The sequence below is a fragment of the Pleurodeles waltl genome, chromosome 1_2 (genome assembly GCF_031143425.1).
Source record: "Pleurodeles waltl isolate 20211129_DDA chromosome 1_2, aPleWal1.hap1.20221129, whole genome shotgun sequence".
In the NCBI taxonomy this organism is placed as follows: domain Eukaryota; kingdom Metazoa; phylum Chordata; class Amphibia; order Caudata; family Salamandridae; genus Pleurodeles; species Pleurodeles waltl.
In genome coordinates, this window is record NC_090437.1 from 876,269,234 (window position 1) to 876,282,156 (window position 12,923).

At 42.5% G+C, this 12,923-nt stretch overlaps 1 protein-coding gene across 1 annotated transcript in view; it reads left to right on the plus strand.

Moving 5' to 3' along the window:
- Positions 1 to 12,923, plus strand: part of WWC2 (WW and C2 domain containing 2) — an 800,549-nt gene that overhangs the window by 381,060 nt on the left and 406,566 nt on the right. The window contains exon 10 of the mRNA XM_069199258.1: positions 7,252 to 7,341. Coding sequence (XP_069055359.1) covers positions 7,252 to 7,341 — 90 coding nt within the window. The remainder of the gene's footprint in view (positions 1 to 7,251; positions 7,342 to 12,923) is intronic.

Here is a 12,923-nt window from a genome sequence, read left to right on the forward strand (position 1 = left end):
CACAATGGCCTTTCTAGGAAACATACCAATGACAGAAATCTGTAAGGCAGCCACATGGTCTACGCCTCATACATTCACTAAACATTACTGCATGGATGTGTTAACAACACAACAAGCCACAGTAGGACAAGCAGTACTAAGAACTTTATTTCAGACAACTTCAACTCCTACAGGCTAAACCACCGCTTTTGGGGAGATAACTGCTTACTAGTCTATGCACTGCAGATTCACATGCGCCCTCCCACCTCCCCAGGAGCCTTGGGCCGGTGTAAGTTGATTAAAATTAAACTCGTACATTTTTAAATTTGTAAATATAATACTTTTAGTCACATTATGTACATACATACTTACTCCATTGCATGGGAATTATTACTATATACACAACTCCTACCTCACCCTCTGCGGGGAAAACAATCTAAGATGGAGTCGACGCCCATGCGCAATGGAGCCGAAATGGGAGGAGTCCCTCGATCTCGTGACTCGAAAAGACTTCTTTGAAGAAAAACAACTTGTAACAGTCCGAGCCCAACACTAGATGGCGGGATATGCACAGCATGTGAATCTGCAGCGTCTCATGCCACGAACAGATGTACACCGGGTAAGTGACATTTTCCTTACTGCTTGTCTATGTCTGAAATATAAAGGTGAAACAAATGAAAATCAATTTATAATCACAAATTTGACCCTGCTTTCCAACTCTTCCTGTGTTTTTTATATTTTATTGTTTTCCAATAAAAACATCCCAAGTGTCCCACGAGATTCTACCCTCGGGAGCAGCCCGGATAGCTGGAGCTCTAACAGTCCCTATCACCCACCTCTCCCCCCTCACCATTCTGGCCCAGATCTAAGATCTAGTGTAATTTTCTTGTTGTCGATCATGGTCCTCCCACTGTCCCCATTCAGCAAACATCACGGACAAAGTACTGTTGAAATAACAAAATTACCATTAGCATTGCCTTTTGTGGTTGAGTTTGTTGTGGAGATGAATTATAAACTGAAGCACAGCTTCTTTAATCCGAGTCAACTCTGTGGGCACCCATAGTTCCTCTTGGTGGGGTTACATGGTCCAGTGCAGATCGTGTTTTTGGAAGAGTACATTCAATACTGAGTTTCCATCCATTGACTAAGAGGGGCTTGAACCTAGTATTCTTGAGGAAATCTTGGGTGTATGCCTTAAGGTTGGCAGAGATTGTTGTTTGTTCTTATCAGCTCTTAAATGATATATTACAGACTGTTGTTAGTTTAGGCATCACGGATGAGGGATTAGCTGTGAAAGAATGCAGGAAAAAATGGCTTTGATTTTCTTTTTTAGTGAAGCTGTCCTTTCTCGTAGTCCTTGGTTCCTTTTATTGATACTCACCAGATATAAAAGTAACAGCTGAATGGAGACTCTCAGCTTCTAGTTTGAACTTTCTGTGGTGTCTCACAGACAGTAGCTTATTGCTACTGACTGATTGGATACTTCATGATCACTGATTGATAGATATTTCTCGTAGATCCTGGTTACCTTACAAAGTGTATTTTTTCCTATAGTGCTCAAGTTCCAGATGAATTTCATTCAAACACATCAATGATGAAGCCAGGTATTGCATGCCCATGCCAAGAACAAGAAGAATCTTGGGCTTCATGGGAAGAGAGGTGCCTGGCTGAAAAGAGGAGTTGTGTTTCTATTGCACACACCTCGTCTTGACACTGGTCAGATGATGAATGCTCGTCAAAGCCCTTCAATGGGCCAAATTCAATCTACATCCAGTTGGAAGTCTGATACTGGCAACTAGAAGATCAATCTTTTCATGCCTACTCACTGATGCATTTTATTAAGAAGAAAAATATCTCACCCCATACAAGGAGCTGTAAACCCTTTTCTTTTCATTGGCCTCCCATCATTTATTTAAAGTTGACTCATTAGTGCTTTTGACGCTACCTGTACTCGCAATACAGTTGGTTTACCCTTTTCTTAACCCACTAGCAATCCATTTCATAACCTTCTACTTGGTCCTTTCACCCCTCCTTTTTTTTTTTCTGACTCACTCTTGTGCTCTGCACTGACTCAAGATGCTGTTCAACTGCACAAATGTCTTACTATAACACAAATCACATAACATGCCCTCTGAAGAGGGTTCATCCAGCTTATTGACATGTCTGGTGATGAGATCTGCAGAGGGAGAAAGAAAGGTATGTTTTACAAAACTAGTATATTGTTGAAATCACATGTTTTAAGAAAAGGAGAGGAATTGTAATGCAAGTTCCATGGAGATTTGGCAATGTAGGGGACATTAAAGAGGGATCCACTGTCAATGAAAGTGGCAATGCCGAAGGTTAAAGCAACCACAACCCTAAAATAATCTGACCTCTTTTGAACAGAAAATCAGGCTGCACTTGGTTAACCTAGATACTTGAGCAGGCAGATGATTTTCCCTACTTACTGCCTGACGTAAGAGTTGGGCCTCCTGGCCAACCATCCGTAATGGGGTTCTACCACATTTGTCTTTTAAATAATACCACTGTATATAACATATAAGCCCAGGCTAGGCCATTTTTGGTCTCACCATTCAGACAGCACAAGCTGTCTGGTTGCGAAAGACCTATTCTGGGCTTACCTAGAACTTACAGTGAACTTGCAGGCTACTTATTGCCTACCATTGGTTCATTTTATTGTCATACTTATTTGCTTGCATCTTATTTAATGGCTTTCCTTGTACCCACATGCCCATCTTGTGTTTGCCTCTCCACTTTAGCATCTCTCTTTACCATCATTTTGATTGACTTGTATTCTTTCACTGCTCACCTATAGTAAACAACGTTTTCTTTTTTGGTTAAGCACTCCATGAAAGTGCATGTGTTTTCCAGCTCTCTCCCTTATGTGCATTTCCGACCCATCATACACCTGCATTTCTCTCTCCCTTGTGTGCTGCTCTTATGTGTTTCTCCACTTGTGTCTATGATACTCTCTTCCTTACATGCTACTTTACCCCCACTTTCCTGCCATCCGCACTTTTTGGCTTTTCATTTGGTGGCTTTATTTGCTCTAGGCTCTACAGGTTCAGTTCATCACTCCTGTCGCCTAAACCATGCTAATCGTAGTCTTCCATGAACTGGCTTTGTGTTAACAAGCCTTTACATCTTGTACGTATATCATTACAGTTACTGTGCATTCAAAGACCGAGGTCATATGTCAGACACTGTCATCCTAGGGCGCTTCTTTACTTTTCTTTCTCTGACTTCAAAGGGAGATGATTTATATGACAATCTTGCTGGATACTGCAGGTAAGAAAGAATTTTATTCCAGCACACAACAACATTTAAATGAACTGTGTAAGTATATCTGAACATACCAGAATTGTGAACGCACAAATGAACCACATTTTTTATTTGTGAAGTGTGTTGGAAACAAATACTTAAATATGCTAAAAACGAATCATTAAACTAGGTGCTGCAATTTCCACACACTTTCGTCTGTGCACTGTAAAATTTTATCTCTAACACTGTATGCCTGTGCAAATGTAATGGTCATTTAAATTGAAAATTAGTTGTTTGTAATGGCAGTGGGCTACTACATCATGAATACAGCACCCTATCCACTCTACTCTGCACCACTCCATTTTACACCACTTCACACCACTGCACCACTCCACTCTAAGTCGCTGCACACTGTATGCCACTTCATGATACACCTCTCTACCGTGTACAACTCTAATCTATGCCAATGCACTCTTTGCCCTTCTACTCTACATCACTGAACACTTTGCCTCTGCACTCTACACAATTTCAGGCTAGGGCACACCAATTGACTCTGCACAGCTCCACGCTATGCCACTGTACTCTATGCCAATTTGCAATACTGCACTCTATTCAGTACACTCTATGCCAATGCACTTTACTCTGTAACATTCAACTCTGTGCCCCAGCACTCTACGCCAATACACTGTATGCCACTCTAATCTACTCTTACCACTGCACTCTATGCTGCAGTCTACACCACTTTACTCTATTCCATTACACTCTGTGCCACTCTACGCAACTGCACTATAACCTGCACTACTCCACTCTACTTCACTCTACTCTGAAACAATCTACTGCACTCTACATCATTCTACTCCACTCTGTGCAACACCACTCTATGCAAATGCACTGTGTGCCACTCTACTCTTTACCACTGCACTCTATGCCACTGCACTCTACTCTGCGTCACTGTACTCTATGCCACTGCTCTCAATGTCACGCTTTTCTACTCTACACCACTGCCCTCTGACACTCTACTCTGCAACACTGCACTCTCCACCACATAACTCTACACCCCCTTCTCTGCTCTATGCCACTGCACTCTGATACACTCTACACCACTCTGTGCTACTCTACTCTGCACCACTCTACACCACTGCACTCTGTCACTCAACTCTACTATGCACTCTATGCCACTGCACTCTATGCCACTCAACTCTGTGCCACTGCCTTCTGCATTGCTCAACTCCACACCACTCCATCCCACTGCTTTCTGCACCATTCCATGCCATTGTGTAGTCTACACCACTTCATGCTACACATATCACTCCACCCCATACCACTCTACTCTATGCCAATGCACTCTTTTCCACTCTACTCTACAACACTGAATTCTTGGCCACTGCACTCCACACCACTATAGTCTAGGCCACAGCAATTTAATCTGCACAACTCCACTTTATGTCACTGTCCTCTATGCCGCTCTGCAACACTGCCCTCTATGCCACTGCACTCTATGCCAGTACACTCTACTCCAATGCACATTACTCTGTAACACTTAACTCTATGCCCCTGCACTCTACACCAATTCATTGTACACCACTCTAATCTACTCTGCACTACTTTACTCTACGCCATTATATTCTATGCCACTCTACACAACCGCACTCTACCACTCCACTCAACACCACTTCTCTCTACTCTGAAAAAATCTACACTGTGCCTCTGCACTGTAAGCCACTCTTCCCCACTCTGCTCCACACCACTCTATGTCAGAGCACTCTATGCCATTCTACTCTTAACCACTGCAATCTATTCACAACTGCACTCTGTCACTGCACTCTACTCCGTATCATTGTACTCTATGCCCCTGCTCTTTAGGACACTATGCCCCAGTCTACACCACTGCCCTCTGACACTCTACTTTGCAATACTACACTCTCTGCCACTGAAATCTATGCCACATTACTCTGCACTACTCTGGTCACTATTGTACATCCTTAAAATTTTAAGCTGCTACCAGTAGCGTCCATGTCACCAAACCTGTTTCCTTTACTGATACTGCACAGCATCGGCAATAAATGTTTGTTTTTCTGATGATGTGAAAGGCAATGGCAAGCTTAGCAGGTCTCAAAGGCAGAACGTAATGGCTTTGCCAGTGCTTGTTCTTATTACTCTCTGTATAGTTTGCGATAAATAATTAGGGGCCAGATGTACAAAGATTTTTAGTGGTCAACAACGACTGATTTGCAGGATCAGGTCATTTGTGACAGCTAAAAAGCTTTTTGGTATGTACTAATGCAAAATTGTGATTCAGTAACCTGTTACTGAAGTGTAATTTGGCATTGCTATTCGGCGGCGTCCCTCCCTAATACTGAATTGCAGTGGTATGTGTGAATGTTTTGTGACAAAAATGCAGTTGCCAAACATTCGTAAGTTACCACCAATTTCAAATTGGTGGTGACCTATTCGCAAATGGAAAAGGGTTCCCAAGTGACCCCTTCCCCTTTGTGAATGTCTGTAAAAGCATTTTTTAAGAGCAGGCAGTGCCACGGACCACTGCCTAATCTTAAAAAAATGAAAAGTAAACTTATGGTTTTCCTTTTTTTAAGTGCATTCTGTTTTCCTTTAAGGAAAATGGGGTGCATTTAAAAAGAAAATAATGCTTTATTTAAAAGCAGTCACAGACATGGTTGTCTCCAGCAGGCCACCATTCCTGTGATTTTTGAGTTTTCGAGTGGGTCGCAAAGTGAGACCTACCTCATGAATATTAATAAGGAAGGTCTATCTGTGACCCACTGGGAATCACAACTGAAACTTAAAAGAGTTTTGTACATTTGAAATTGTGATTTCCTAATTGCTATTCACATGGAGTCGCAATTAGGAACTCGCAATTTGTATCGTAAGTGTACGTGGTCTTAGGTAATTTATTTTCTCGTGTGTGTTATTGTATCTCCTTGGTTTGTATTCATTTCTTTGCCTCTTTTGTGTATTATGCATTGTACGTGTATATTGCGTGCCCTCTGTGGCATATTTTACCTTTTGCTACACCTAGAAACTATGCACTTGGCAGTGTTGCTTATCACAAAAACGAAACAAACAAGCAATTTATAAATTCTATAAACGTTGTACAAATAAGGATTATCCGAGGAGGAGGTATTGGCCTTTGAGGTCCTGTTATGCTGTAATTCGTGATAGGAAATTGTTAGGGGCTCAACGGCAGCTTGCAAACATATTTATGTTTTTTAAACAAAGTATTGTAATTGTATGACAGACTTAACGACGGTACTGTAGAGGGTAAGAGTAGGTAATGAATGGCACTCTGAGTAGCAGTGTCATCCGGTTAATTACATCAATCGCTTTTCCACAGCTGTGTCACAGCACTGTAATAACTGATGTTACTATTACCGAACACTTAATTAGTCATATTGATAGCAAAATTGAAAGGTTATGTGGGCTGCCCATGCTTCAAACCTATGAGCTTGAGGCTAGACACAGATTTCGCCAGTGGCTATTATAGTGGCCTAGCTCTGATACCGAAAGAAGTTATGAGCTGGAGGGAAAGTAAGTTTATGTTTATGTCTATGTGGCTTTCATTTCAGCACTTTGTTTTGGTCTGCAGCCGACATTGGGGCATCAAATCTATCTCTGCCTTGCTTTTTCCACTGACGTTCTTGACTGTCATCTTTATTTTTCCTTTCTTTTGTTTATCTTATTCACATTCATTTCTTGTTTCTTTGATTCCTAGTATTTCTCACTTTGGCTTCGTTTCTTCTTCTTTCATCTGTTTTTGATGTCTATTCTTGTAAGCGCTGTCTTTCTGTCACACAGTACCGTCTTCTCTCTGGTTTTGTCTTCCTGCCTGACTACATTGTTTCATCCCTCAAACCTCCAGGGTGTACATAAAAAACATTGTCCTGTATTGCACACATGAATAACATTTTCCCATAGGCATTGCTGGGACTTATTACTTATTCTCTCTAAGAAATTACGTTTTAAGTCGTTAAGAATTGATATTTTCCCCCACAGGTTAAAAATGCAAGAAAAAAGGAAAGAGTTGGTACAGAAACTTGAAGATGCTACAAAACTAGCTACCTATCTGCAATCGCAGCTAAAAAGGTAGGTCAGCAAAATGCATTCCGCAACAGATGACCTGAAGGACAGGCATATATCGAGCCTGGTTCTTATCTGGCAGATCTGAAGGTGTGTGTTTCTGGTGTGTACTGGAGCTTAAAGCATTTTCTTAGTTTCCTTCGATATTTGTGTCAAACCCATGCAGGTGAAATAGCTTCTGCGGTTCCAATCCAGTGCACACATGTCTGCAATTTTAATAAGTGCACCCGATGTGATTTTTTTTGAGTGCATATTCAACAATTAGGTGCAGCAAACATCGCTGTGCTTCAGATGCAAGCATGTCAGATAGTGGTTCGGTGGTCTTGTCATGTTGTTTTGAATTTGAAATAGTTTGAGCGTCTGATGTATGCTAACTGGTTGTCAGCACTAGTTAACCCATTACAGGACAGAACAAAAGCAAACATAAAATATAACAAGCATTTGCAATGGACTAGGGTCTTGCATTTGTCGGAGTTACAGCTATTCACAGTTGTAAACTCCCAACCGGATTTTTCTTGCATTAAAAGAAAAAAACAGCGCGATCGTGCTGCTACAGTTCACACGTAATAATACCTATCGGCAAAAGTGCAATTATGAACGTAACCGGCAAAAGTGCAATTAACTGTGTAACAAGGTTGATAGTATGCGAAGCGCTCGACTTCTGCCCAACGAGATCGCGCTGCGAAAATAGAGAAAAAGTAGTCCACAAACCTAATGGGAAACAGCGAACCTCGCATGTTTTCTGTACTTGCCCGCTGCGCTCGAGGAGGGCTAACTACCGGAAAAGGCATGACGTATGCGTGCCTTCCACTAATCAAAGGAAGCGGATTCTAACAGGCACACCAGCGTGCCAATGAAAGACACTGATGTGACGTCGAGGGGGCTCTGAGCCCTTTTCTAATACCTAAAGCGTCTCGCTAGCAATACGCATGCGTGAGCGCATGCGATGCAGGCTCGACCCTAAAAAGCAGTAGAGCCCACAACAGGCAGTCAGAATGCTGAAGGCACCAGTCCTGCTGTGTGTACTGTATGCAAGCCATGAGTTCGCAACATTGTTTTTTTGGTGTGACCTTTCCTTGTCAGACATTTCAAGTTTCCAGATTTCTCTTACAGCAACTTCAGTACTGTTATCTTTGCTTTCTGCTACTTGACACCCTTAACATCTACTGGAATAAACAGAACTACATATGCCAGAAGGCAGAGAAAAAATCTCGATCTAATGAGCTACTCATATCTGGAATCCGGAAATCTGAGAGACTTGTATTTAAATAGAGCTAGAGTTAAAAAACATAGAACACTTTGTCACAGAAGCTCTATTAGATGCAGAACGTGTAGTCGCCCGCAAATGACCATAAGTTGAAGAGCTGATCCCCAATGTGAACCATCCTTTGCTCCCTAACAGAGCTTCTAATTTTTTTCACAAGTTACTTGTGCAATTTTTACATTGCATCTGTTGCACTACCAACTTGAGGAGTCTGGCACCTTGCACCCTCTCGCAAGAGGCATCAACTTATTGTACCCCACATTCTCTTGACTTGCCTAAATACCCATCACAGTTTTATGTCTAGAAAGCTTCTTAGTATGCTGTAATTATTGCAGAACAGGTTCCTCGCCCTCTGTAGATGGTCAGATCAAGAAATTACGAAGATGCCAGCCTGCAACCACTGCAACAGCTGCCGCTGCACAAAGCAGTTTGATCAGGGCCTTGCCTTTGGCACATAACCTGTATCCAGAAACATATCTGTCCAGATACTAGTGTAACAGAATGGCCAGAGTTGTTCCAACCAGGTTCTTACAACCTGTCACAAGAAAGGCATTAGTAGTTCCTCAGTCTGTTAACAAGGATCATGGTATGAAGGGTTTTCGATACGTAGGTGCATGTTTAGGAATTCCTTATCCCATCAAGTATCTGCACAGAGCTCTTGGAAGAGTGATCACATTTATCCTTCAATTGACGACCTCTAATGCCTATATTTCCTGCACTTGTTGGTATATTAATTTCTTTGGCTCAGAAGTACCTATTGAAGCACCCTAGATATGAACTGTTGCTTCTTAAAAAAGGCTTTACGCTGGCCATACCTTGGAAAAACGTAATGTTTGTAGCATGTGTGGCTGTATATGCACATGCTTTGCTTCGTCGTGCCCTCTAGTGTTGGGTTCTTGTACTACAAGTTTTTTTTTCTTCAAAAAAGCTTGTCAAGGGCGTCCCCTCCTAATACCGAATCACAGAGGTATGTATGATTGTTTTGTGACAGTGAATGCGATCGCAAAACAATCGCAGTTACCACCAATTTCATATTGGTGGTACCCCATTCGCAAAGAGGATGGGGTCCCAAAGGACTCCTTTCCCTTTGCGAATGCAGGTGAAAACGTTTTTTAAGAGCAGGCAGTGGTTCCACGGACCACTGCCTACTCTTAAAAAAATTAAAAGAAAACTTTTCATTTTTCATTTTTAAACGCATCACGTTTTCCTTTAAGGTAAACGGGCTGCATTTAAAAAAAAAATTGCTTTATTGAAAAGCAATCACAGACATGGTGGTCTGCTGAGCCCAGCAGGCCACTATCCTTGTGATTGTAGCCATTTGCAATGGCTCGCAAATTGTGACATACCTCATGAATATTAATTAGGTAGGTCCATTTGCGAGCATTTGCAAATCGCAGTATGAAACTCCTGGAGTTTCATATATTACAATAGCGATTTGCTAAAAATCTCAATTAGGTAATCGCTATTGTGAAGAATGATACATCTGGCCCTAGATATTATCTGTGAACAAGACCCCCTTGATGCAGAGGCAGAAAAGGCAGGACACCCGGAGGTTCCAGCCAATGCCCAGCACAAAGACTTCCAGGGCCTCTGACAGGTAGGCGATCAAGGGAACACCTCTGAGGTTGACCACAGTGGTACTGAAAATGAAGCCTACTCCTGGGGCAGCGGTGGGTACTACCTCCCCAGGGAGCCCCCAGCTAGCTTGAGTTTGTCTTCCAGTTAACAGCTAGTCACCATACATTTGGGATGCACATTACAGAATGCGGGGAAGACATCCTTGTGGAAAACCTTTGAAGGTCTAGTCCAGTTTCTACGAATGCCTAATGGGATGCTTAAAACAGCCCCTGAGGATTTTAAGGACCCAGTTAAGGCACAGGTAGTTACTCCAAGGGTGGAGAGTAAATTGAAGCCATTTTCTAGTGACCCACTGTACTTTAGAGGGCAAGTCTTCCTGACCCTTTAGTAATTCACATAACACGGAAGAGGGCATCTGTCCAGGCAATGGGGAATGCACCCCCAGACAAGGAAAGCAAGTGTCTTGATGCTGTGGGAAGAGTCATATTAGGTGCAACTACCCAGTGGCAAACAGCCAACTTTATAGGTTTACTGTTTGGCTCCACAGATATTAATGGGATACAATGGAGGACCTCATACAACACCTTCAATAGGCCTATAAAAGGAGAGGTAGGAAATTGGTACAAGAGGGGGAAACGATCTCCAACACAAACATCTGATGCACTTTTGATGCAGTTGATACTGTATCCTGTAGTGTCAATAACAGTGTTCTCCTCTACTGGCATGCATGGCTTCCCATTTCAGGTATTAAGTCAGAGGTACAGCAATATCTTCTCAATGTTGTCTCATCCAATTGGAAACATCTCTTTGGGACCAAAGTTAATGACATGTTAAAGAAGATTAAGAAATGCACAGAGTGTTAGTCTAGGGTACTCTACAGTACTCTGGTTCAAAGGGATCCTTTTGTAAGCACCAGATGAGAAAGAGCAACAAGACAAAACCACTAACCTAGGCAGAGCCACGCCAATGGCAGCAGGAGGCCTTCAATGACTCTTATGCAAATAGAGGTTATGTACAGGGTGACTATAGGGGGAACAGGGATAAGGGCAGAGAAACAGGTAGCTCTGGCAAGGGAACCCCCCCTGCTGTTCACTGAGTCCTCACCCACACCCCTCCATGGTCATCCAGTAGATCAGCGAGAGGGTAACAGATTTCCACCACCACTGAATGGAAATCACCTCAGATCAGTGAGTCCTAGCTGTAGTCTACTATGGCTACTGCCTCAAATTCCAAACTACCCTACTCAACATACCACCTAGACATCACAGCCCCTATCAAGACCATCACACCCCTTTTGCAAGAGGAGGGGTCAGCATTGCTAGAGAAGGGCCCCATACAGCCAGTGCCCCTACGTCAGGGAGAAGAGAGAGTCTACTCGCTACACATCTGATTCAAAAGAAGGATGATTTGCTCTGTCCATTACTACATCTCAGGCCACTCAATCAGTACATCTTTCAAATTACTATATGATCACTCTGCCGCAGGAGGTTTTCATGACTGCATTAGATCTGAAATATGTGTACTTCTACATCTACCCAGCCCATCACAAATACCTTCAGTTCATGGCAAGTGGACAGCATTACTAATTCACATTGCTGTGCCTTGGGATCACTACAGCGTTTGGTAGGGGTGGCTGCTCATCTCCGCAGAGCATCCATCCACGTATTTGTTTATCTAGAGTTAATGGTTGATCAAAGCAGCAGACTGCGTTGTCTAGCACAAACTGAGACAGCACACATCACTAAACCTACTATACAGCCTAAGCTTCAGAGGTAATGCCGAATAATCTCATCCTCAACCCTAGCAGAATCAACCCTTCCTAGGATCAGTTCTCAATGTTGTAATGAGAAGAATATATCTCAATCATCACAGGTTGATGGCATTTCATCAGCTGCTGCCTCTTTTTCTGGTAAGGTTACTGCTAGATATCATGGCATAATGTATAGCAATTGTTTCACATGCCAGGCTGCACATATGCCCCCCCTGCTGCAGTGTTCCTCCAGTCAGTAATCACAAGCAGATGGCCTAGGGCAAATCGTAGTAATGATAGAGGCCAGCACTTAGCACACTCTGCAATTGTGAAACCTCAATAATCTGTCGATGGGCAGGCCTTTTGTGGACAGTTTTCCACAGGTGACCATTACAACCTATGCATTACCTGGTGGTGGGGGGGCACATTTGGATACTATAATCATGTAGGGCACTTGAACCCCCTTATCTGCGGAGGCATTTAGGTTACCGTGAATTCATGGCCATTTTCCTGCACTCAAAGTATTTTAATCTATGGTACAGCACAGGTAGTACTTGTGTGACCAGACAACACAACAGCATTGTACTACATGCAGAAGTAGGGGGATCAGACTTTTGAGCTGCACATTTTCTTTCCACATACAGATACACTTGTAGAAAGACATACTGTAGATGTTAAGAGGGCACTTATGTATTACATTGATTGAACTAAACCTTTTAGATAGACTAGTCAACTTTTGTAGCCTTTGCTAAGTCTTGTTAAGGGCAACTTGTCTCAAAGGTAGGCATTGTAAGGTGGATTATTAAATGCATTCTGACAGCATATGAAAGGCAGGACGTGTACCCCCTTGACCACCTAGGGCTCATTCTACATTTAAAAAGGGAGCCACAATGGCATTCCTGGGTAACATTCCTCTTGCAGATATTTGCAAAACTGCTACTTGGTCAACACCACACTTATACACAAAGCTTTACTGTGTGGACATCTTAGCTTGTC